The sequence below is a fragment of the Mesocricetus auratus genome, unplaced genomic scaffold, assembly GCF_017639785.1.
Source record: "Mesocricetus auratus isolate SY011 unplaced genomic scaffold, BCM_Maur_2.0 Super-Scaffold_4256, whole genome shotgun sequence".
Classification (NCBI taxonomy): domain Eukaryota; kingdom Metazoa; phylum Chordata; class Mammalia; order Rodentia; family Cricetidae; genus Mesocricetus; species Mesocricetus auratus.
In genome coordinates, this window is record NW_024429182.1 from 98323428 (window position 1) to 98348611 (window position 25184).

A 25184-nucleotide genomic window follows, 5' to 3' on the forward strand; every position below is an offset into this window, starting at 1 on the left:
CACCAGTCTACACGGACAGGGGCAGAAGCAGTGACAGAGAGCTTTGTATGGCCTGTGAACACAGTGGAAATAGCCTTCTGGGAGACAGCTTCAGTGAGACAGCTCAACCTCATTCCAGAGTGAGGGGAGATATAAAGGATGGGGACAGTGACAGGGGAATCACCTAATTTGCATTAAACAGCACTTTCCTATCATAAAACTCCTAGTACAAGCTTGGTTATCATATTTGGAAGCGTATGGTCCTATGGTAAAGCTCCTAACACAGTGTCTAATTACCATATGGGTAGCAGGGGCAAAGCTGGTGCAGAGAACTGTGTCACGGGTCACACTAGAGATAGTCAGGCATCTATGTGGGCCTAGAGACATTCTCCAAATAAGGTCAGATAGAGAGCAGGAGGCCCTTCACTGGGATGGAGTCCTCCATGTTGCCGTGCTTGGAGAGAGCTGCCAGGACATGATAGACTGCAACCTCTGACCAGCAGGGCCTCCCAGAAGAGCTCTTACAGCTGCATTTAGCACATAGTAAGTACTCTTTACTGGTAGCTTTTTATTTTAATGAACAAAAAAGAAGGGTCTAAGAGGAACATTCCAGCGAAGTGGAAAATTATAAAAATATTTGGGGTTCCAGAAGCTGAGGGTAGAATTTCAAGAAAGAGGGACTGGTGGGACAGTGCCAAATGCTTTGGAGAAGCAAGTCAGATAGGACGGAGTGCTTCAGTGCAGGGTCAGACTTATCTAGATGATTAAGTCAGACAAGAGGAAGTGAGATAGCCAACATGGACAGCTTTTTCCAGAAAATGTAACTGAAATGGAAGGAAGGGAGGGCAGTAGCTAAGGAGAAGCTGAAACTTTGAAAGATATATGTCTGATATTAGAGTTGAGGGGATATGGTTCAGTGGCAGGAGCTTGCTTATCATTCATAAGGCCCCAAGTTCTGCCTCCAGCACTGCAGAATAAAATAAACCCAACCACAGAAATAATGACAAGACTGGTTCTGAGACAGGGGAATCACTGAGCTCCAGGCCAACTTACTACTTAGCGAGTACCAGACTAGCCAGGCCATGCAACAAGTGAAAGACGTAAGTTGTATTGTTAGGAAAGGCTTGGTGGTTGAAGTTAATAGAGGGGCTGGGATAACCAATAGAGACAGCTCCTTGGAGAAACTGATGCAGAATTGGCGACTATTTTCTTTAACACCATCTGATTAGGATTTGTGCCAGTTAACTGCTTTTCCAAATAGTGCCCAGTATACAGTAAACATTTTCAGTAACTAATGTTGACTGTTAATGATGAGCATTAAGGTGGGCTTTTTTTCTCTTATTTTCAAAACTTTGAATATAATAAGCTTTTGAATATTTATTAGATAAATATACAGCTGGAGAATAATTTACAAGTCTTAGGGAAGAATTTCAAGAAAAATGTAGTACTTTTCTAATTTTATGTAAAACATTAATTTTATTTAAAAAATAATCTATATGAAAATCTCGTGGTGGGCACTAGTGTCACATGCCTTTAATCTTAACACTTGGCAGGTAGGGACAGGTGGATCTCTGTTTTTTTTTTGGTTTTTCGAGACAGGGTTTTTCTGTATTGTTTTGGAGGCTGTCCTGGAACTCACTCTGTAGACCAGGCTGGCCTTGAACTCACAGAGATCCGCCTGCCTCTGCCACCCAAGTGCTGGGATTAAAGGCGTGCGCCACCAACGCCCGGCTCAGGTGGATCTCTGTTAGTTCAAGGTTAGCTTGGTTTATAGAGCTGTTTCCAGGACATCCAGGACTGTTACACAGAGAAACCCTGCCTCAAAAAAAATAATAAATGAATAAATAAATAAAAAAAATTTTGTGGCAGTCAAGCTATGACTCATCAGCCAGGCGTTGGTGGCGCACGCCTTTAATCCCAGCACTCGGGAGGCAGAGGCAGGCGGATCTCTGTGAGTTCGAGATCAGCCTGAACTACCAATCGAGTTCCAGGACAGCCTCCAAAGCCACAGAGAAACCCTGTCTCGAAAAACCAAAAAAAAAAAAAAAAAAAAAAAAACAAAAACAAAAAAAACAAGCTATGACTCATCATATCTGACATCAGATAAAACTGGTCCTGTTAATGTTCAGCAAATAAACAAGAGTAAAAGTTAGAAAGGTTTGCAACCTTCCTAACACTTCGACCCTTTAATACAGTTCCTCATGTTGTGGTGACCCCCAACCATAAAATTATCTTTGTTGCTGGGCTGGAGAGATGCTCAGTGGTTAAGAACACTGCCTGCTTTTTTAAAGGTCCTGGGTCCAGGTCCCATAGTGGCTCACAGCCATCTGTAATGGGATCTGGTGCCCTCTTCTGACTTGCAGGGATACATGTAGGCAGAATTCTATACACATAATAAATAGATAAAGCTTAAAAAAAAAAGGCATGCATTAAAAAAGAATCTTTGTTGCTACTTCATAGCTGTAATTTTGTTACTGTTATGAATCATAATGTAAATATCTGATATGCAGGATATCTGATATGCAATCCCCAAACGGGATCTCAACCCACAGGTTGAGAACCAGTGGTTTAAGCAAACTCTGCCCATGTACAAAATACCAGGGCAAATAAGAATGTGATGAATAAAGCACTGCCGTGAACTCTGTTGAACACGTCCTCTGTAGAATTTCAGAATTTGCCAGCCATGATGATGCATCCTTTGAACCCAGCATTTGGGAGGTGGAGGCAGGAAGATTGTTCATCATCATCCTCAGTTATGTAGGAATTTAAGGCTAGCCTACATGTACTACATGAGACCTCCGAGTCATGGTTTCTCTTCCTGTTGCTGACAAAAGCAACTTAAAGGACAAAGAGACTATTGTGGTTTACAGTTCAGTGGCACAGGTCATCATGGTGAGGAAGCCAAGGCTGCAGGAGCCTGATGCAGCTGGTCATGTCACAGTCCCAGTTTCTCCTTTTTGTATATAGTCCAGGATCCCATTTTAGGGAATGTTGCCACCCACAGTAGGCGGATAGACCTTCCTACCTCAGTTAGCCAAATCATGGTACATGGTGAACTTCATAGGTGTGCCAGAGCCAGACTCCCAAGTGATACTAGATCTCATCAGATTGACAGTTGAGATTAACCATCTCATCTTACCTGGAGTAGGGGTGGGAGATGAAGTAGGAGGAGAGGAAAAGAGAGGAGAGTTTATCTCCAGCAAAGAAGTCTGTGCTTGTTCCTAAGAACTGTGAGCCTCCTGAAATCTGATACTGTGTTTTAGGAAATGGTACGAAAGCAGGGAAGGTGAGATTTCAGGGTTGAGCAGCCACCTAACTTGGTCTCTTCTTGGTTGCCAGTTGCTGGTCCTGATCCTAAGGTGTGGAATGCAGTCCAAATAAAGAGTTGTCTTAGGGCCAGCTTTAGGTGCTGACAATGAAATAAAACATGCCTTTTCCATTGTACCTGGAAGCACTGCAAGGCCAGAGAGGAAGACCAGTGGGTAAAAGCAAATGCTTTCCGTCTGTTCTCAGCTCTCAGCAACTGACGGTGTTCTGAGTGGACTGTATGACTCAGTGGAAGCCGTGTGTTGCTCTGGATCCACTCAGTCTAAAGTTATCTCTGAAATGAAGTACTCTCAGGGACCATTGTGTGGGCAGTTAGTGTAGTTAGTTTTGAATAACTTCTGTCTCCACAGTTTCTGTCTTCTCTATCTCCCATTCCAAGTTGAGGTGATCCACTGAAGAAAGGAGAGCCAGAAGCCTTTTCTTCAGCCAGTCATTCTCAGTCCTTGCTGGGTACCAGGTCATATGCTGAGTGCCTATAATACAAGGAATGAAGACGGCCTCTGGGGAACTTTCACCTACCCACAATAAGCAAAGCACTGGGAAGTAAAATACTTTCTTTATTAGGAAAAGCTGGGGGAACTCTGCTTTATGTCTGACCTCTGGGAAGAGTGAATAGGTTCTCATTCACGTTGTGGACTATCAAGTTACAATCATCACAGGCACATTAGCCGTGATGGAGAGTAAGAGGTGAATATTTCCAGTGATGTGCTGTGTAGACTGTGAACCAAATGTTGTCACTGAGCCTTCAGCATGTAGCTTCCTGGTGTAAGCTGGTATTTTTAGACCTGAGGAACATGTGGATGCAAAGGAGAATGAGTCATGGGAATCAGGGGCTCTGTCCCTATTTCATGTTTTAAAGCATGGCACACTCTGGCTAGGAGAGTTGCCAAGAAATGAGTTAATATTGTATAACTTTTAGTTCTGATTTGGTTGATAGTTCTCTTGGTTGATAGTGGTCTTTGAACCTGGTCAAAGGACCATCTTGTTTTACTTGTTATTACTGTTTAGTGGAGAGTAGGAGGTGAATAAAAACAAGTGTAGAAGTTGGATGTGGTATGCACTCATTTAATCTCAGCACTCCAGAAACAAAGGCTGGCAGGTCTCTGTGAGTTCAGTGCTAGCCTGGTCTACATAGTGAGTTCTAGGACAGCCAGAACTATGTAGAGAGATCCTGTCTAAAAACAAGACACCCCCCCCAAAAAAAAGATGAAAACCCAAACAAAAAAGCAAGTGTATTCACTATGATGTGGTAGAAAGCAGTTGATTCAGTCCTAGCTTCATAACTAGGTAAGTGCACATTTTAGGCAGAGTTACTTCTCCCCACTGCCTATTTCTTTCCCTAAATGGGAGTTTATATGAGTTTTTTCTATGATAGTCTAGTTTTAAATTTCTTAGTTTTTAATATTAATGTGAAAAGATATATATAGAAAGTACAGATTTTGAAAATGAGGTTTCATAGTGGCATTAATCTTATCTTCTGTACTTAGGTTTAGTGCCATACAGTGTGCCGCTGCGGTCCCCAGAGCTCCTACAGAATCCTCATCTTCTAGAAAATTTGAGCAATCAAATCTTCAGGCAGCAAGTGAGGCACAAGCCAATGAACTGACCACCAATGGCCATGGCCCACCTGCCTCCAAACAGGCTTCCCAGCAGCCCAAAGGAATTATGGGAATGTTGCTCTCCAAAGCTGCTACTAAAACTCAAGACACCAACAAGGAAACCAAAGCAGAGGCTAAAGAAGTAACAAATGTAAGTCTTCTTGACGTGAGTCCTTTTTATAAAAGCATAGGATCCAGGAAAACCTTCAGAGCTATGTAAATAAATAAATACATATAAACAAGTTATGCTAGTTTATTTACAGAAGGGCTCACAATCATTGCTGAGTTTTTTACTTTAGTTGAGCATTTATGATGATTTGTTTGAGGTCTTGCTCTCAGGGCCAGACTGGCCTCAAGCTAAGGTTCTCTTCCCTCTGCCTCTCCAGCCTGGGAAGAGGCATGAGCTGCCATGCCTGGCCTAGTGTGATCCATATTTTAGTTAATGTTCAATGTTCTCCTCTGGTAGTCCATTCTCCCTCCCCCCCATAATACTTCTCTCCAAGATTGGATTCTCTTTCTATAAAATGATGCTACGCAGTTTGTACACTAAATAAAATTGTTGTGACAGCCATTGAAATAAAGTTCGTGAAAATATGGTTCTGAAAAACTGCAAGTTGAGGAATTGTAGTAGTGTGACATTTGAAAGCATCTAGTTGGGGTTTTGCTATATGTGTTTTCCTTTCTGGCACATTTAACATTCATGCTCTGTTTTATGCTTTTTTCCTCCTCCTTCTTTTTTTTGGTTTTTTGAGACAGGGTTTCTCTGTGGCTTTGGAGGCTGTCCTGGAACTAGCTCTTGTAGACCAGGCTGGCCTTGAACTCACAGAGATCCGCCTGCCTCTGCCTCCCAAGTGCTGGGATTAAAAGCTTGCGCCACCAACGCCCGGCTTTTTTCCCCCTTCTTGTCCTCATCCTTCATTTATTTCTCTTGTTTTTTCTTGTTCAGTACTCTGAACTAACTTAAGGGCATTAAGAAAAGTAACTATATCTTGGTTTGGTGGTACATGACTGTAATCCCAGCATTCAGGAGGTTGAGGCCTGAATGAGAGTATCTCAAAAAGAAAATGAAAGAGAAATATAAAGATAGTATTTTAAAAATCCAGAAAAGCACAGTTATTGCTGTTACTACTAACCCTTCCTCCCATTGTCATTTCCAAGTCTCTGCTTTGAGAAAGAAGAGGGAAGGCAGGAAACAAGCAAGCATGGAACCCTGTGCACCAACAGTCCAACCTTTGTGTCAAGCTCTCATCAGTTCTGTGGGAATCTTACTGTTTTGTTTTTATTTTATATGTGTAAAACTAGAGCCCAGCCTTGTAAAATAATTTGCCTGCAGGTCATACGGCTATTAAGTGGTAGGCCCAGGATTCAGACCCACCTCTAATAATTAAAGATACTTTTCGTTCTTCCCCATTGTTTACTATACATACCACTTCTGATTTAATTCTTTTAAGACAAATAGTTTTAAACTGTGCTCAAGAAAAGCTCAGGTGTATTCATAAATAATTTGTAAAGACAGAAAGCAAGCTTTGGGAGTTAACATCAAGTGCTGTCTGGTGTTCTGGATTCCTGTTCTAAGTTCTTTTGGTTTTTTGAGACAGGGTTTCTCTGTGGCTTTGGAGGCTGTCCTGGAACTAGCTCTTGTAGACCAGGCTGGCTTCGAACTCACAGAGATCCGCCTGCCTCTGCCTCCCAAGTGCTGGGATTAAAGGCGTGCGCCACCAACGCCTGGCCTGTTCTAGGTTCTTATAGCTAACATCTGCACATTATGCCATGACATACAGTCTGTGCTGTTAATATAGAGTTGACACTATCGAGGTGGTGCTTTGTTTTCCTGACAGTTCCTTACCTGGCCCCTTCTAGCTTTGATCTTGCTATATAGCTGATAGTGATTTTGAACTCCTGATCTTCCAAATTCCACCTCCCTTATTCTGGAATTACTCTGACTTTTAGTGTGCTGTATTGCTCGAGATGATTGAGGCCATGGTACTTTAAGAACAGCCTATATATTAGACAAAATTAGAAATGATATGTTTTCTTTTTTATGCTTTTAGGCATCTTCAGCTGGGGGCAAAGCACCAGGAAAAGGGAATGTGATGAGCAACTTTTTTGGAAAAGCTGCTATGAGTAAGCATGCTCTTAATTTCTTTGATGAATGTTACTGGAGTAACATATGCTTGAGGTGGAGACCATCTAGGCATTCCCATTTCCTAACATACTCGCAGTGTACTGACCAGTGTTGATGAAAGTAACCAACCACTCAGAGAACTTTCTGGGTATACTTGAGAGCTCCTGGAGGGTATTTCTGCCTTTACTTCTTGTCTTAGGAAGAAAATAAAGTGCTTCATGAAGTTTTTGAAAGTAAGTAATTAAAGTGGGAGAATGGCTGCTTATATAGAGTTGCACTTAGTATCGTGGATGCTGGCATCAGTTTGTTTGGTGTGACCCTAACTACTAATGTCTCTCCAGGGACCACAAAAACAAATATTTTGCCTTTCTTAAGTTATTTTTTAAGATTACTCACAGCACTGAATTAAATGTGAATGTTAATATAGGCCATAATAGCCAGGCCATTTAAATGCATTTTTTTTTTTGAGGAAGGAAAGACCTCTTTTATATAAATAAGAATTCTTTCTTAATGGAAAGAGCCAATAGTTACATACTCTTATACTTCTCATATCAAGTCCACATCCCCTGGGGTGTGTGGTGTAATGCCATGGAGAATGTAGGAACCACAGGGTACTTACCACACACTTTCTTGGAGCATCAGTTTTACCTTTTGTTGCATGCCTTTCCATGCAAAATGAGTCTGAATTCTGCTTTTCCACGGTGCTCAGATTGGTACTCCATGGGGAGTTTTATTTGCTGTGGAGACTCTCAGAAAAGAATGTGTTTGTGTTGTAAAAGTATGAAAAATGTGGCACTTGTAAGTTATCCAGAAACATGCTTTGGTGATGGTGCCAGAACAGTGCACAGGAGGTTCCTATTTTGTGAACACACATCGTAATGTCATGTCATTAGCCTGCATGGCTGGTACTGGTTCACTGTACTGTTTGATATTGTTTCTTGACAATTGATGTTTTTGTTATTGTTTTTGTGTGTGTGTAACCTTTTACAACTTCTTTTGATTATTGCGTGTATCTGTGGGAATAAGTTACATGAGTGCAGTTTCCCATGGAAGCCACTAGAAGGTGTGGCATCTGCTGGAATTAGAGTTGCAGACCCTTGTGAGCTTCCTGATGTGGGTGCTGGGAAGAGTAGGTAGAACATGGTCTGAACCACTGAGCCACCCCAGTCCCCAGTGAAGAATCTTTTGTTTATCATCTAAAAAAATACATTAAATATGTTAATATTTGTTAATAGTAAAAAATACCAAATTATGCAAATGTTGGTTGTATACCTACTATGTGCTTGACTCTGTTGCACACTAGTGATGGAATGGAAAATAAGACAAATAAACCTTTGCCTGTAGATAGATGCAAGCAATGAAAGGGTACTTAGCCTTAAAAAGAATGAAATTCTGTTACTTGCAAAATGTTCACTTCCCTTAGTCAATTTGGGATATTTTAGTGGGAAAGTTTGAAAAGCACAGGTAAGAACAACAGAATCCAAAATTGAAGCAACAGTACCACCATTGGGCTAGTAAAAGTCCGCCATTTAGGTTTTCCACATAAACTCTCAGAAATATGAGTAGAGTTTATTTTATATTCCAATTCATCTATACTATCAAAGAACATACATGCTTTTAAAAACTATTGTACTAACCTGGGCATATCAGTCAAGACTAAGATAGGTGATTTTCCATGTGGTAGATGATTAAGCTATTAAAGAACAGGTAATGCCAAATGGCTTTTTGAAGAACCTCTCACTGTGTTAGTTCTCTAACCATATATTGTGACTTTGCCTATAAAAAGCTATCATTGGGTACACACAAGGCTAGGCTATGCATTTCTGTATTTCTCAGATGGCTGGGCCATTCCTGTCCTGCATGGTCACTTACATGTGGTGTCTCAGCTTAATATAGGGACCCAGGTCAGGAGTTGAGCTAACTAAGGCCCATGTCCAGCGCTTACTTTTCTTCCCAGTGATACCTTGGGTAATGCCCTTAATGTTTACACATAATAGTAGTCTTATAAATATTATCCCAGTTCTCACAAAGAAAAGTGACTTTTAGACTTGTCTAAGGAAAGCAGGACTTGAATTAATTTCGTTTTCTCATTGGAAGTAGTAGTGAGATAGGACTATCCAGGCATTAAAAGGTAGGATACAGGGCTTAGAGAGATGGCTCAATGGTTGAAAGCACTGGCTGCTTTTCTAAAGACCCAGTTTCAATTTCCAGCACTCAAGTGGTGACTCACAACATCTGTAACTGCAGTCACAGGGGATCCAGTGCCTCTTCTGGCCTCTACAGGCACCAGACTTGCATGTGGTACATAGATATACGTGCAGACAAAATACCCATACAAGCAAAAAAATGATTTTTTAAAAAGGTAGAATAGAAAAGATGTTGCTACAAACTTAGCTGTTAGCCCATTTTTTAAGCTGTACTCTTGAACATCATGACTACCTGCAGCTCCGTTGTCCTCATTTGAAAGTAAGGTGATAATTCACAGAGTTGAATTTAGGGGCTGTGAAGCCTGAGGACCTGAGTTTGATTCCTGGGATCTGCATGGTAGAAGGAGAGAACATACTCCTTTTTTTTTTTTTTTTTTTTTTTTTGGTTTTTCGAGACAGGGTTTCTCTGTGGCTTTGGAGGCTGTCCTGGAACTCGGTAGTCCAGGCAGGTCTCAAACTCACAGAGATCCGCCGGCCTCTGCCTCCTGAGTGCTGGGATTAAAGGCGTGCGCCACCAACGCCCGGCTGAGAGAACATACTCCTTTAACCTTTACACTTGTACCATGGCATATACACACCCAGCATATACAAAATAATTACATAGATGTAATTAAAAAATTTTTAAATCCCAAAGCTGAATTTGGTACTTTTAAGCCTTGTGTTTGCTTATTATGGCTATGGTGTAATGAGAGATTTGTGGGAATCGGAAGTGAAGATCATAGATGTTTTTCAATCAACTATGCTCTTTTTTAGGACAGGCACTGTTTCTTATCCCTTGCTCCTAACATGTTACCTGGCCCGTAGTGGACTGTACAAGAATGATGGATTAATATTGCATGATGGGCGATATATCGTCTGCTATGCTTTATTTGTAGATAAACTTAAAGTCAATTTGGATTCAGAGCAAGGAGTGAAAGAAGACAAAACAGTGGAGCAGCCCCCAGTATCTGTCACTGAACCAAAGCTGGCAGCTCCCACAGCTCTGAAGAAATCCAGCAGGAAGGCAGAGTCCGTGAAGATGCAGCTGAAGGAAAAAAAATGGTAGGAAAATTTTGTCACTTGGGGGAGGGAGAGTGTCCTGGGAAGGTGAGAAGGTCTGTTTGGACTTTGTACAGCAGGCAGTTTTCAGCTTGGTACTAAATCCTGTTAATACTGCTAGTACGAAGAGAGAAGCCCCACAGCTCATCTAGTGAAGCAGGACCACAGGGCAGCCTGTACGGGTAGTTTAGGAACCAGGACCACATTTTGTCCCCACTAATGCAAATTGATCTTCTCTGCCCCGAGACTTCAGTTTAAGTGTATAGACACCGTGAAAATGTGCCTGTATGTGTGTGTTTCACATCAAATTACCCAGCTAGAAGTTACTGTTTCCAGTCCAGTTTAAGAGAAGAAGTTCTTTGTTTTCTTTTTATATCAATGAGTTTATTTTTCAAGTGGTAAAATGTAATTAGAAAAGAAAATAAAAAGCACACAAGCTGTTAAAAATGGATCCAGGAGTTTGAGACACTACCTCATAGCTGGTAGGAATTAGTCTGTTGAAAGAAATTTTAAAGGACACTGTCAGCACTGATAGGCCCACAAAGAACCAACTTTTGTGGTAAAGTTGGAGCAACAAAATGGTGACATTTCAGAGTGTTAAGGCTCTGTCCAGTGGGCCTACCTCCCAGGAACACATGATATACATGGATTAAAATGTCCCTAACCATGATCACAACACTCACTGCTGGAGACTGTCACCAGGCATGTACTGAGCATCTCTCCTCTAAATAGCAAGTTAAGTATAGATTTTTAGTGGGTGTCCTGTACCAGGTTAAGATTTTTTTTCTGAATTTTTTTTCTACTCCAAGTTTTCTGAGAGACTTTTACTCATTGGTTTTAAAATTTAACATGCTTTTTCTGGCTGATACAGTTTTTCTGCTAATTATGCTGGGTTATTCTGATTGACATGAAAATGTTAAGCCAGCCTTGAATTCTTAGGATTGGCTCTCTGGTTGTATTTATTGTCGTTACACACTGCTAGATTAGTTAACATTGCCCCTGGGGTGGGGTTGTTTCTATATTTTTGAGGGCCACAGTTCAGCTATTTTCTTTCTTGGTAATTGACTAGTTTTAGTATCAAATGTGTGTTAATTTCCTAAAAGGAGTTTCAGTTTTCCAAAGGAGTTTGTGAATCTTTTTTTTCCCCTTTTACATTTATTTAGTGTATGTGTGGTACGTGTGTATGTACATACCATGGCACAAAGGACATAACTTGTGGGAGTCAGTTTTCTGCTTCTACAGTGTGGGGTCCTAGAAGAGAACTTGGTTCATTAGGCTTGGCAGCAAGCACCTTCATCTGTTGAGCTATCTCTAGCCCTATGTAGATATATTTCTGATACATTTAAATGTATAATAAAATCTATCAGTGAATCTGGACCTGGATTTTCTTTATAGGAAGGGTGTGTGTGTGTGTTTGTGTGTGTGTGTGTATGTGTATGAGAGAGCTTCCTTATATAGTGTTACTCAAATTTTCTACTTCTTTTTGGATCAGTTTTGAGTAAGTTGTGCTTTTAAAGGAATTTATTTTCTCTAAGTGCTTGAGCTTGTTAAAGTTGTTCATAATCTAGCCTTGTTCTTGGAGTATTTGCAGACTATAGTTTTGACTACAGATTCTTTTATTCTTTAATTACCACTTGGAAATACATGTTTTCCCTCTATTGTAAAAGGCTTATTAATCTTTTCTTCTTAACCTATCAACTTTAGGCTTCGTGAGTTTTCTTTCCTTTCTATTGCTTTGCTTTTTGCTCTAATGTTTATTCCCTTAGGCTTACTTTGGGTTTATTTTATTCTTTTCCTAGCTAAAGTAGGAAAAAAAGTTGACATTCAAAATCAAATAAGATAGGTACTCAGTGACAGAAAGACTATGGTTTGCACGTATTTGTCTCTAACACACAGCAGGCCCTTAAATTATTTATTGATGAGTGCTGTAATGGAGAAAGCAGACAGAGAAGCTAAATAATGTCGAGAGAGAGTCTAGGTTTTTATGACATCATTAGAATGGCTTTATGGTCTTGTCTATGCCTTTGCCCGTGTTCTTTAAACTTTAGAATATTATCTTCCCTTCCTACCTGTTGAATATCTACTTAACTTTTAACAGTTGTGTCCCTCAATGTTATTTGTCCATTAAATTTTATCATGTTGTATAATGGCTAGTGCAGTTGGCCAAAGTACGTTCGTCTTTTGAGGCAAGGTTTTAACTGTGTGTCTCAGGCTGGCTTCAGTTTTAGAATCCTCCCCCCTCTGCAGAAATTATAGATGTGTGCCACATCTGACCTCCCGGGGCTTTTTGAGAACAGTATTTCTTTTCTGGTCTTTGCAGTACTGTTGTTTAGCTGCTTATTTAATGCATGTTAAATGACTGAAAGGCCAGGAGGGGGAAAGGCATTGACAGGACTCTAATCTGACCTATAGAGAGAGAACTGATGAAACCTTTTATATAGTGTATATATCTTCAAATAGTCAATCTTCCTGCTGGGCATGGTGGTTCACCTCTCAGGAGGCAGAGGCAGGAAGATCTCTGAGTTGGAGGCCAGCTTGGTCTTCATAGTGAGTTCCAGGACAGCCAGGGCTGCATAGAAACCCTGACTCAAACAAACAATTAAAAACAGATCAGTTTTTCCTCATCTACTTTGTTGTTTTCTACCTTCTGGAGTTATGACTGTGAGTTTGAAAGAAGTTTCGTAGGAACAAATGCACACTTAGACATATGCATACTTTTTGTTTTGTAATGTGCTTCATTTATTCCCTGATGGCAACAGGGGGAAACGAGTAGACTTGTCTGATGATGAAGCAAAGGAAACGGAAAACCTGAAGAAAAAGAGGAGAAGAATCAAGCTTCCTCAGTCCGATAGCAGTGAAGATGAAGGTAGATATTGGTATTAATAATTTTTGTTAAGGGATCATTTCTTGGTTCATACTCAAGGATCTAAAATTTTCTCTTACTATGAACTACAATGGGAGCAGTAATCCTAGCAATTAGAATAGCTCTCTTTGAAATCTGCTGTAGTCCTTTGATCTGAATAGTGATCATTTGGTAACTTGTGAAAATGCAGAAAACAGAAAGTGTGACTACTTTTACACATTATCTAAGCCCTTTCTTTTCTCTTTAAGGCTAGTGTTCCTTTGGCTACCTTTGTATACATATTTTAGACACACTAAAAAATAAAACTGCAGTAAAACTGGAAGGTCATATATATAGTGTCACTGTTGAAAGGGAGTGGCACTGTGAACCTCCCGGGGTCAGGATGTAGGCAGTGTTGTAAGATAAGCAAGCAGAATAAACACAGGAGACTCTACAGGGAAATTAATATGCTTTTAAAACAAATATCGAGTACTTTCAATTTCAAAAGTATGTATAGGTGTTTTGTTTATATGTTTATATGTACATCATATACACATAGTGCTCAGAAGAGGGCATTAGATTCCCTGGACTGGAGTTACAGAAAGTGGTGACCTGCCTGACATCTGGGTGCTGGGAATTGAACCCAAATCATCTGGAAGGGCAGCCAGTGCTCTTAAACCGCTGCACCACCTCTCCAACCCCAATATCACGTATTCTTAAGACCTTACCCCAAACCATGTAAAGTATACAGAAAAAACTAAAGAGAAAGGTTCTTGAGTTACATTGTGCTATCCAGGAATCTGAGCAGAGAGAGCTGGGCTAAACCTGGAGCTGTCATAGGCAGTTTTCCAAGAATTAAGGTATAATGTATCTGGTCATTTTATGTAACTGGAAGAGATCCAGCATTATAGAAACAAACATGAACAATGTAAATAAACTAATTAAAGAGAGAAGAATGATAATGCAAAAAGGAGTCTGACTGTCAAAGGACAAAACTAAAGATGAAATAATTGCTGAAAACAGTTGCTGGAGTAACTGAAAAAGGTAATAGAGCCTCTGCCCCAAAGGGCACTAACTATATAAGTGAACGGAAAGAACACCAGAAACGCAGAAGTATGAGCAGACTTGGGAACTAGTACCGGGAGCTTGGACCTGTCTATGCTAGATGCATGTTTTCTGGGTTGAGAGAATCCTAGTCATGAGTGGAGGCTAAGGATTACAGCCTCTGATGTCCTGGGAGGGAAACAGGACCTTTCAGAAGCATGGGTCTTAATGGCTTTTTGAAACAAGCAGGGGCAGGGCTTCCCCAGAGGGGTAGTTAATGTGTTTTCATTTCATACCATTTATGAAAATAAATGAGTGAGATTACTTAAAAGAGTATTCTAGAGCATATAAATGAAGTTCACGAGGGAGACACCTGGCCAGTTAAGAATTAAAACATGTGAAACTCTGTGGGCATGTGGGAAAATAAGTAGGAAGTAAGCTCAAGAAAATGTGATAGCTGGAGCAGCCTTCCCAGTTACCAACCAGGAAAGCAAGCTGGGGAGAGGGTTCTGGAAAGACTTTAAGCCAAAAGCTCAATGTACATTGAGAAGATAGATAGGGGCTAGGGAAATGGTTTCACCAATAAGTGTTTGCTTCACAAGCACAAAGGTCTCTCCTGTCACCCATGTAAGAGATATGCACTTGTCATCCCAGCACTGGGGAGATGGAGCCAGGCTGATCCCCAGAGCTGGCTAGGCAGTTAACCTAGTCTAATGATTCAGCGGCAGAGCTCAACTCAGAGCACACAGACAGCTCCCGGGGAACAGCATCCGTGGTTGAGCTTTGGCCTCCACACACATGTACAAACATGTATACCTGCACACACATGAACATGCACACAACTCCTTCTACTCACAAAGCTAAGACTGAAGAGTCTAGTGCTATTGAAAGCGCCCCCTCTGAATTGAGTTCCTGGGTTGAATGAGCACTATTGCATCCTTCTGAAATGCTCTGTTGTTCTGTGGCCCACATTTCTAATAACCAAGGGCTGTAAGAAACGTGACTGCGGCTGCTTAGTTGGGAAAGAACTGTGAAGAAATGTGGAGGTGAGCAGCACGTGACAAGATGACAGAGAGCAGAAGCCCTCAGGTTCTTTTCTCTGGCAGAGATAGTTTTTGGCATCCTAGTGAACTTATAAAAGTCTACCATTTTATTCTATAGTTTCTGTGTCTGAAGGCCAGCAGGATTTTATTTTGAATGTTTACACGGTCTCTTTACTTGTGTTCCACTGATTATAATGGCTTGATGTGCTGTCTCAGGCTAGTCATTAGCAGATGTGCCGCAGGCGTGCAGGAGACGGCAGGGGCTCTAGAGGTAGACAGACTGGGGTTAAATCTTCCTGCACCGTTTACTAGCTGATGTTAGGCAGGTGCCTTAACCTCCAGTCCTTGTTTACTCTCCCAGAACTGCAGTGTTACTACATACTAGCTGTTTGGACATTAAACAACACATCAGAAATGCCATGACAGCACTTGACACACAGTAGCTTTTCTCATGGCGCTCTCCCCCCCACCCTCCATTGAATGTTCAGAGATCCTTATATATGAGCTTTGGCAATTCCTTTCACCTTCTTATTGGAAAGGCTCTCCTTCACCCTGGAAGTGTCATAAGCACCCTTAGTAGTTCTGCGTAATTAAAAAACAAAACAAAACAGTGTGTTGCTAGGAAGAAACAGTTTTTATGGCTGTGTTAAGTATTTGCTAACATTTTCAGTCCTTATAGGTTGTTTGTGGAGAATATTAAATACATCACACACACACACTTTTTTTTTAAGTAAGGATAGGTATTACAGGAATATATATTGAGTCCTAGGAAGCAGTGCCTGCTTTCCAGGAATTGGAATTACTAGTCTCTGCCAGAGGACTCTTGACAAACAAGTGGTTACATTGCTGGTTCACTGTAGTGAATTTTCCCACAGTTCTTACTCTGCCCCAGTAAAAGCTGCTTCCTTGAGGTGAAGCTTCGCCACCGGAATGTTTCTTGTCATTGAGTACACTAATGCACAAAGCATCATTATGTTTACGTCAGTAGGAGCGTGTTGAGTCAGAATGCTTGACTTAATGGTAAAGACTGAGTATGGACAAGTTTTTAAAAAAATTTCTTTGAACCTCAGCTATACGAAACAAATGATTTGTGGAGTTATTATAAAATGAATGATTGATGTTTATAAAGTAGAAAATGTTGGTTGCTTATCCTTAAAATATTTAGGTTTAAACACAGTATTACATATACAGAGTTTTTAAAGTCAGATAAAACAAAGTTTATGATGATAATCCCTACCGTCTGAATCACGGAGCTGACTTTTGTTGTCGGTGTTCCCCAGCTGTCTTCCATCTCGCAGATGTGTTGAAATCTCTTTTTCATTCTCTTCTCTTCCAGGGGGATTATGACATTTTATTACTGTCTGATTCTTTGGGAGGTGGGCAGCTGGAAAGTGGGAAGTGGGAACTGTCTGGGGTCTTCCTTTGACCTGGATATTCCTCACCCCGAATTTTATTGAGGAAGTACTTATTCTCCTTGATTTAAAACATCAGAGGTACTGTTGCTCTGTGTGCAGTGCCAGAACAACGGTGACATCCCTGCCTCTTTGGACTATAAGTGAGGGGGGCTTAGGTGAACAGCCGTATGCAGTGCTGGGAGGGGTCTGAGGTGGTACCATTGAAGGTGTCCCCTTGGGTAAGTCATGTTTTTGAGGAACGGAATACCTTGCTTTATCACCGAGTGTTCAAAAGTCCTTTTCTTTGGCTTCCTTGCTGCCTAGACTTTCTCAGACAACTATGGCCCAGCTTTGTAATGAGCCGTTACTTCAGAACATTGAGTTCCTGGTTCTATGGTGTCACTGCTCTTGCTTAGACTCCCATCATGAACTGACTTCACGGAGCTGGGTTAATAGCTGGACTGAAGCTGCTCTGTTTCCCTTCTGTTTCTGTCTCTTGTTTCACCGAGCTTATAAAGTTAGGGCCCATTTCATACTTGAAGTATCTAATTTATTGCTTTATTCTGGCTCTTACTCTGCTTCACCTCTTTAGGTCATTTGCTCATGAACCCTCCACTGTCATAATTTTTAACACTGACCTAATCAGTTGGGAGAAATTCAGATCCAAGATTTGTGCAAAGAATTAATGTAGCCAGGAGATTCAGGGAGCAGGTGAGGCTAAGCAGCTACCCAGGCCCATGGCCAGCAGTTTCTTTGTGGTGATTAAGCAGTAGGTTGGGGGTTAGGGAGATTAGCTCTTTGCTCACCTAGTAAGTACAGGGCTCTGGGTTCAGACCTCAGTTCAGCTTCCAGGGTTGGGGGAAGATAAAATTACGAGGAAGATGATGATGACAACATTAACAACAAGAAGCAAAAAGCAGTAGGTCTGCTGAGGCTTCTCTCTTCCTCCCTGGTGGCCTTCTCTCAGACCTGTTTCTTACTGAGAAACCGGGATCCCTCCCATGGTGCTCCACTGTCGGGTACTATTTCCACAACATTGTTTCTCTCCTAACTTTTTCTTGCCCGTTCTCTGTGTGGCAAAGCAAAGCTTATAAGGCTCATCTGTAGGGAAGTCACTAGAAATAGTCTCACACAGCAGGTTTTAGAACTTTCATGGAGATCAGCTTTCAAAGGTGATTCTTCTCACAGTCTTGTGCTTAATGTCAGCTAGACAGCCTGGGTCTAACAGTCATGTCAGGCATTTGCAACTCATCCTCAGACGATCGTGGCAAAGATGCTGCTGTGGAGCGTTGAGTATAACAGGCTGTCTCTACTGAGTGAGAGGAGGACATGGATGGGTGGGTCACAAAGGCTGTGGAATCACACTTGGGTTTAAACCCTGTTGTTATGAGTTGTAAGCCTCTGTCAAGTGAAGAGCCTCTTGGAACCTCTGTTTACTCAACTGTATGATGGAGTAAGATCTGTCTCTTGGGTTGTGGTGAGAAAAAAGTGAAACTCCCGACATGTGGTAAGTGGTCAGTATATGTCAACCAACTTTAGAAGTTTTTGACTCTCCAATTGTATTAATATATATTTTAAGTCTCTGACTGCAGTCCTTGTTTGTCATGAATTATTGTTTGCAGAAGGCAGATGCAGTGGAGGAGGTATTGTGCCAGTTAGAGCTTGTAGTTGTCTTCATTAAGCTTGTTCTATTTCCCCAGTCTTCCAAGACTCTCCTGAGATGTATGAAGCAGAGTCACCACCCCCACCTCCTCCTGCATCTCCACCTCCTGATTCTGTGCCTAAAACCGAGCCCCCTCCTGTCAAGGTAAACCCACCACAGTGTTCCATCCTGTGTGTCTTCTCTCTCGGGACCCTACGGTCATTGTGTTGTCATGTGTGCCTTTCTCTGTGCTTCTCCAGTGCCTATAGCTGGCTCTGGTCTCATCATGATTCCCTTCAGGTTGGCCACATGGACACGATTCTCCTCTTACTGAGGGGTACCCTGCTGTGGAGCATAGCCTTAGGAAGGCTACAGGGCTAGCTCTGGGCAACTGTTTGGTTTTTTTGTGATCATCACCATCAGGGCTGCTGTACTACCCAGCTGCAGTTGGAATCCAAAAAGAGGCTCTGCCTCTATCAGGGCAAATTGTGAGAGATAAAAGGAAACAAAACTTAAATTTGTTCTTAGGGAAAGGACTAGTGAGAAAAGCCACAACAAACAGCAGCATGCAGTTTTGAACACTCTTTAGCTGTGACTTGTCAGTTAGTAGACAGTAGTGGGTGGAGAAGTGTTGAAAAGATGAGTGCCGAGACGCCTCCTTTGCTTTGTAACCAGTAGTTTTCTTTAATTCATTCTGGTAAGACTTAATGTAAGTCTCGTACTATTGTATCATAGCCAAAGAAACGGGATGGAAGACAGTGGAGATAAAGGGAGCTGACGGTAGTAATAGGTGCTTCTGGCTAAACTAGTTGGGTGTAATGTTCAAATGCCAAGGCTGAACATGTAAGTATCTTCTGCAGTCATGAGAGCCCCTGGTCTGGTCTAGGGGCATCTCTGCCCAGTGTCCTAGAAAGCCTTTACACAGCATATTGCAGTGGTATGCTTTCCTTGTCTCCTTTCCACTAAGGTCCTTAATCTGTATGTCTTTCTCAGGAGGAACACAGATCATTCCTAAGCATACTGCTCCTCTTTGTGTAAACAGGAAGACGCCAGGCCTGTGTATACAGCAAGCATTCCGTGCCTGTGCAGTAGAGAGTTCCTCGTGCTACCTTTTATCATAATGGCATGTTGTAGATTTTAAATCTTCTGTCATTTTTCTCTTTAGTTTCACTGGTCAGCTTAGTATTGTTACTCTCTGATCTTTCAGAGTTCAAGTGGAGAAAACAAAAGAAAACGAAAGCGTGTACTGAAATCTAAAACCTTTGTGGATGAAGAAGGCTGCATAGGTAAGGCAACTGTTTGGTGCCGGGCTTGAGTTCGTACCTTAGTGAGGCACTGTAATCCCTGCAGAGCAGGCTGTCTCGGGTGTGAGCGCACATGAGTTTAGGCCATGCAGGGCTGCTGTAATCCCTGCAGAGCAGGCTGTCTCGGGTGTGAGCGCACATGAGTTTAGGCCATGCAGGGCTGCTGTAATCCCTGCAGAGCAGGCTGTCTCGGGTGTGAGCGCACATGAGCTTAGGCCATGCAGGGCTGCTGCTCCTGTCTGAGGCCTACGCTCAGAGGAGCAGAGTGCACAGAAGACTGCAGTGAGAGTTCATTAGGACTCTGTGGCTGATGTTCAAAACCAAGCCCTAAGGTTTTGACAAGGTGTGGGACTTGGGCTTGTTTTCGCAACTTTCTCCACATGGACTGTTAACAGGCTTGGAGGCAGTAATGAGAATGCTCACATAGCACCTTTTTTGCAAGGTTTTCAGTCCAAGTGCAGCCTGCTGGATCTTGGCTCTGGTGAGCAGCCAAGGTAGTGCTTTCTTCACTCTGCTTTGACTGTGCCAGTTGACTAGCACAGGGACTAGCCCCGCCCTTGCTAGATTATATTTTTTTCCTGTGGGTTTGTAGCAGGAACTATGGAGTTGGGTCCTGAGTTAGGTTGGGATGAATTTCTGATCAAGGAATAGATTTCTAAGATCAGAGAAGCTGAATGGAATGCTGTCCACACAAAGCAGGCTTCTTGGAATGGCAGCCAAGGTGCTGTGATTTGAAGTTCAAATCTCATTTGTCCTATAATTTGAAGTAGCAACAGCTTTGACTATAGAAACGCTCTTTTAAATTTTGATATACCAAGTGTGATGCTCAAGACATTGGGTTGATATGGCCTGGCTGGCTTTTAACTTTGCAAGCAATGTACACATGACATCAGCCACAAGACAGCCAGTGGTTTCAGTCAGTAAGGAAATAGCAAGATATGATGCCATAACCATGCTGCCATTGAGTGGAGAATACAGCTCATGACGTAATGCGCTTACTACCAACTATGAAGTCAAATTTCTTTTCTATAATGGCTCTTCAGATCTTCCTAACAGAAATTGAATTGAGTTGTAGGATGCATGTAACATAGTGTGTGTTGGGGCTGGAGGATGTTCTGGGATTGTGCTTGCTGGGCTATAGGTATTTCATGGGAATGTTTCAAGTGTATTCTCAAACGATTGGCACGTTGCTCTAATATTGTTAGCCATGTGAAATACCTGAAAGTCTTGCTAAAATTGGAATTTCTTCATTTTTCTTGTTTATCTCTTTTCCTCCTCCCTTTGTAGACATGGTCTTACCATATAACTTAGACTGGTCTCATCAGGGCTCTCTCACCAGTCTCCAAGGACATAGATTTCAGGTCTTTGCCACCACACCTGACTGAGATGCTGCATTTCTAGTTAGATTACCAGAAAGAGTCCTCTATGAGTTATATCTTTATTTGTTTTTCTTTTGTTTTTTGAGACCGGGTTTCTCTGTGTAGCTACTCTGCAGGTCAGACTGGCCTTGAACTCACAGAGATCCACCTGCCTCTGCCTCTGGAGCTCTGGGATTACCACTGCCTGGTGCTTCAAGCACTTTTGTGCATATGAGGTTACTTTTTCAGTGAGGAGATGTTTCCCTTCACTGTTTCTGTATCTATCATTTGCTGCATCCAGAAAGGCTGAAGAAGAATTTAGGTACTTCTGCTTTAGTCCTTATCACAGGGAGGTCACTATATGTGACCTATGATTGGTGCATATGTTACAGTGGCATCGGAAAGCCTCTCCATCTGCTCTGTGGAAGCATGATTGGAAGCCACTGCTTCTGCCTGTGCACACTGGGTCTCTTTGTGACTACTCATCGACATAGTTCTTTCCCAGGTTTCCTTTGGGAGTTTTAGTTTTAGTTTTTTTATATGTATACTGTATGCTTGTGTGTGCATCACATGTGTGCCTGGTGCCTGAGGAGATCAGATGAAGGCAGTTGAACCCTGGAGTTGGCATTATGGACAGTTGTGACCTGCCATGTGGATTCTGGGTACTGAATTTAAATTCCCTACAATAGCAGCAAGTGCTTCTAGCCATAGAGCTGTCACTCCGGCCCATTTTTTTTTTTTTGATTTCAAAAACCAATAAAAGCATATTGTGTCATTTTATTTTATACACTCCGGCCCATTTTAATGGCAGAGGAGAAGGCTAAATATGCCTTTGGCTGCTAGGAAGTAAGAAAATTGGTAACTTTGCTTATTTTATCATTGTTTTAAGACTTTCAAATATATAATCTAGAATGGTTTGTTTGGGGAAGTTTTTTTCATGATATAAGCTGAAGTAAATTTTGGGTTCATTAGTAGTTATTTAGTCTCAAGAACGGAACAATTGAGTAACAAACTGTGGTGTGGCTTCAGATGGGGGCAGTGGTTGACATTAGGATGGAGCAAGCTAGTAGAGTCCATGGAGAGAGATGGCTAGGAGAGTGAGGGCTCTGATGGGCTAAATGAAGAACTAGGAAAGTGAACATTGGAAATGGGCAAGTGTGGGGGCCATGGGAATAGGACTCAGGAAGCCAGTCAGAGCATAGAGTTAGGAATAGCTGTTTGAGATACAGACAGTCCTTGTGTAGAGCTTAGGAAGTTAGCCAGTGTAGACATGGACCCAAGTAATGGGCTTGGGCAACTAGATGACAAAGGCCCATCAGATGACCTGGGGCTTAGCTGTGTAGGAGTGGGGGGGGGGGAGCGGTTCTCAGCCCCACTTAGATGCCATGTGACCACTGGGTATCTTCTAGCTGAAGCTAGATGTGTTCTCCCAGTAAGAGAAAACGCAGGACCTGATGCACAGAACAACTTTCCCTTGGTGAATGACTCAGGCCACCATGTCTCTGTCTTTTCCTTATTCCAGTGACTGAAAAAGTCTATGAGAGTGAATCGTGCACAGACAGTGAAGAGGAGAGTAAGATGAAGGTGACGGCGGTACACAGACCCCCTGCTGCTGCTGTGAGAAAGGAGCCCAAGGAAGAACGAAAGGGTCCCAAGAAAGGGACTACTGCTCTGGGCAAAGCCAACAGACAAGTGTCCATTACTGGCTTCTTCCAGAAGAAGTAAATGCTGTCCCTAGCAGGACTTGGGGTGGTCACGGGAGAAGACCAACAAGCATAGACTCACTTACTGTGTAAGTTCGCCTAGTCCTGCCTCACCTGTATCAAAAGGCTGCTCTGCCATCATGTGACACTTGTACTATTCTGGGTTTTTTCAACCAAAAGGGAGTCACCTAGAAGCAGGAGGCAGAAGATATTTTAAAAGCTGTTACATTATATTGAGTTTATAAAGCACAATCTTTGACCTGCCTAGGAGAATTCATTCGAGAATTACCTGCTGGGCCCCACTCACCCTATGCCATGTTCCTGCTCTGGTCCTCTGTATTCTGTGAACTTGTGTGATGACAGTGTTTTTATTTTATGAATTCTACTGGATGTGTTCACCACTTCTCACTTTCCTCTGTGCCGCTACACTTCTGACCCCACAAATCTATTTTCTGCAAATGTTTTAAATCTTGGTCAGATGAAAAGCTAAAACTGAAATAGTGACATTCAGCTCCAGGCAGGCCAGTGTGAAGTGTCTGTTCCTTCCACAGAAGCTCTCCGGAACTTTCCTCACACTAAGTGGCGGGACAGAGCACAAATAGAAATTTCCTGATGTACCCAACCTCACCAAACGGCCACGAGTCAGCAAAACGGGCACTGGCAGAACCGCCATGTTGCCAGCCAGGACATTCTGTATACTCTTAGGTTTCTGGTTTCTTTCTCCCATATTTCCCATTCTTAATACCTAGAGAGTGAACCAATAAGGTGAGGTGACGAGTAAGGAGGAATGGCGGTTGCCCATTCCGGGAAGGAGTGAAGAACGTCAGGCACATGTTTCTACACGGATGCTGCTCCTCTGTATTTTCAGGTTCTCCATTTGCTCAGCAGTACAGGCTCCCCAGGAGGAGATGGGACGCTGACTGTTATTAACCTAGACAGTAATTAAAACATTTGCTTTTGTACATTTGTTTGTTCTGACAGTAACTTCAAAGCACCTTCCATCATGGCTGGGCAGGAGGTGAGAGCCACTTAAGATTGTGTGGCAATGGCAGTGAGCTGTTGGGAAGGGAGCAGAGCTGTGACTGTCCGTGTGATTCATTCTCAGCTGATGAGGGGTGTCTGACCCGACCCTTCCACCAAGGCCTGGCTTGTGTCGTAAGAGATGTAAGCAGCTGCCCACCATTGGAGGTTAGGGTTGGGATTGACCTTGGCATTAACATAGCTGCTTTAGCAACCAAGAATGGGCTTGATTAAGACCAGCAGCTTGGGAGATGAGTCCTGGCCTTACGTCGAAGGCTGCAGGGCAGAGGCTTCACACACCAAACTGAGTAAAGGCTTTTTTTGAAAGTGGAAAAGAGTGGAATGCCTGGACTTAAACTTGACAAAAAAACTTCTGGAGAAGAATCCCTTATTTTAAGTGGTTATTTTTGTCATTGCCTCTAGTCATTTTTCTAAATGGGAATGGAAAAGTACAAGGCAACAATTCAGTCTTTAAAGAAATCTGATTATGGTGGGATTTCTAATAAAACTGAATTTGAATCGGAGCTCTGGTGGAAGTTGGGGTTGCGCCTCTCAAGGAGACTGCAAGTCTCTGATCCCTGTACCCAACACGCCACCTGGGTTTCGAGCTGCCTGCAAAGCTAAGCAAGCATTGAGTGGTGGTGTTGTCTGTCCGTTTTATATAGTATTCAACCACGAGTTCAATAAATTCGAGAAGCTGTTTTGAAACAGTACTTTAAACTGAATGTCTGACAAGTCTGTTACTTGACACTGGTGGCAGGGTGTGTAGTTATCTAAATGCTGACTGGGAGCAGGCTGGTTTTCAGTTCATGTTGCTAAAAGTGCATAGCCATGGTCTGAAATGTACAAGTTATTTGCTGTCTTCATCATCTTTTCAGTCCTCTGGGAAATCTTAGTTATAGAAGAAAACCTAGTCCTGATCTTGCATTTTGTATTGGTTTGGCTTCATCCCTTGCTGGCTGGGTGACCAAATTTCTGAGCCTTGGTTCCCTTAACAAAGTTGAACTAAATTGAGCCACTGTGTGTGCTGAGCTGAACTGGTAGCTATAGCCTGACTGTGGTCCACAGCAGCAGGTACTGGGTGCTGCTTTTCTACCCATGGCGGATGCAGGCAGCTACCAGCTTCTTGAACTGTCACCCAGCACACGACCCAAATGGCGTTCTCCCAGAGGCCTCCCGGCAGTACACTTGATCAAAGGGGAAGATGGTTGTCCTGTTTTACGGCAAGTTTTAAAGAGTAGAATGTTCATTTTTAATTGAAGGAAAGATTTATAGATGGCAGTATTTACTATTCATTAAAACGTGTATTGTGTAACACATGACAGAGGACAAGAGGATACAATAGGAACTGCAGAATGGGTTTCTTGTATTCAGGATCCATTGGAGATGAGACAATAATGGAATTGCAGGGCCAGTGTTCTCAAGAAGCTGGGTCTCAAAGTTAGAGTCTAGGAAGAAGTGAACCACATAGTTCTTTGAAGGACACACGTGAGCTTACCAAGGAGAATGGGTAGGATCTCCCAAGCAGAAGAGCATGGCTTTGGGGGTGAAGGGGTAAAT

At 42.3% G+C, this 25184-nt stretch overlaps 1 protein-coding gene across 1 annotated transcript in view; it reads left to right on the forward strand.

Annotated features, from left to right (window-relative positions):
* Pold3 (DNA polymerase delta 3, accessory subunit) overlaps positions 1 to 24344 on the forward strand; it is a 39727-nt gene extending 15383 nt beyond the window's left edge. Inside the window, exons 6-12 of the mRNA XM_005073994.4 lie at positions 4794 to 5055; positions 6956 to 7028; positions 10112 to 10277; positions 13034 to 13140; positions 18298 to 18404; positions 19447 to 19525; positions 22424 to 24344. Of these exons, the coding sequence (XP_005074051.1) occupies positions 4794 to 5055; positions 6956 to 7028; positions 10112 to 10277; positions 13034 to 13140; positions 18298 to 18404; positions 19447 to 19525; positions 22424 to 22626 (997 nt within the window). The 3' untranslated portion in view covers positions 22627 to 24344. The remainder of the gene's footprint in view (positions 1 to 4793; positions 5056 to 6955; positions 7029 to 10111; positions 10278 to 13033; positions 13141 to 18297; positions 18405 to 19446; positions 19526 to 22423) is intronic.
* The last annotated feature ends 840 nt before the right edge of the window (positions 24345 to 25184 follow it).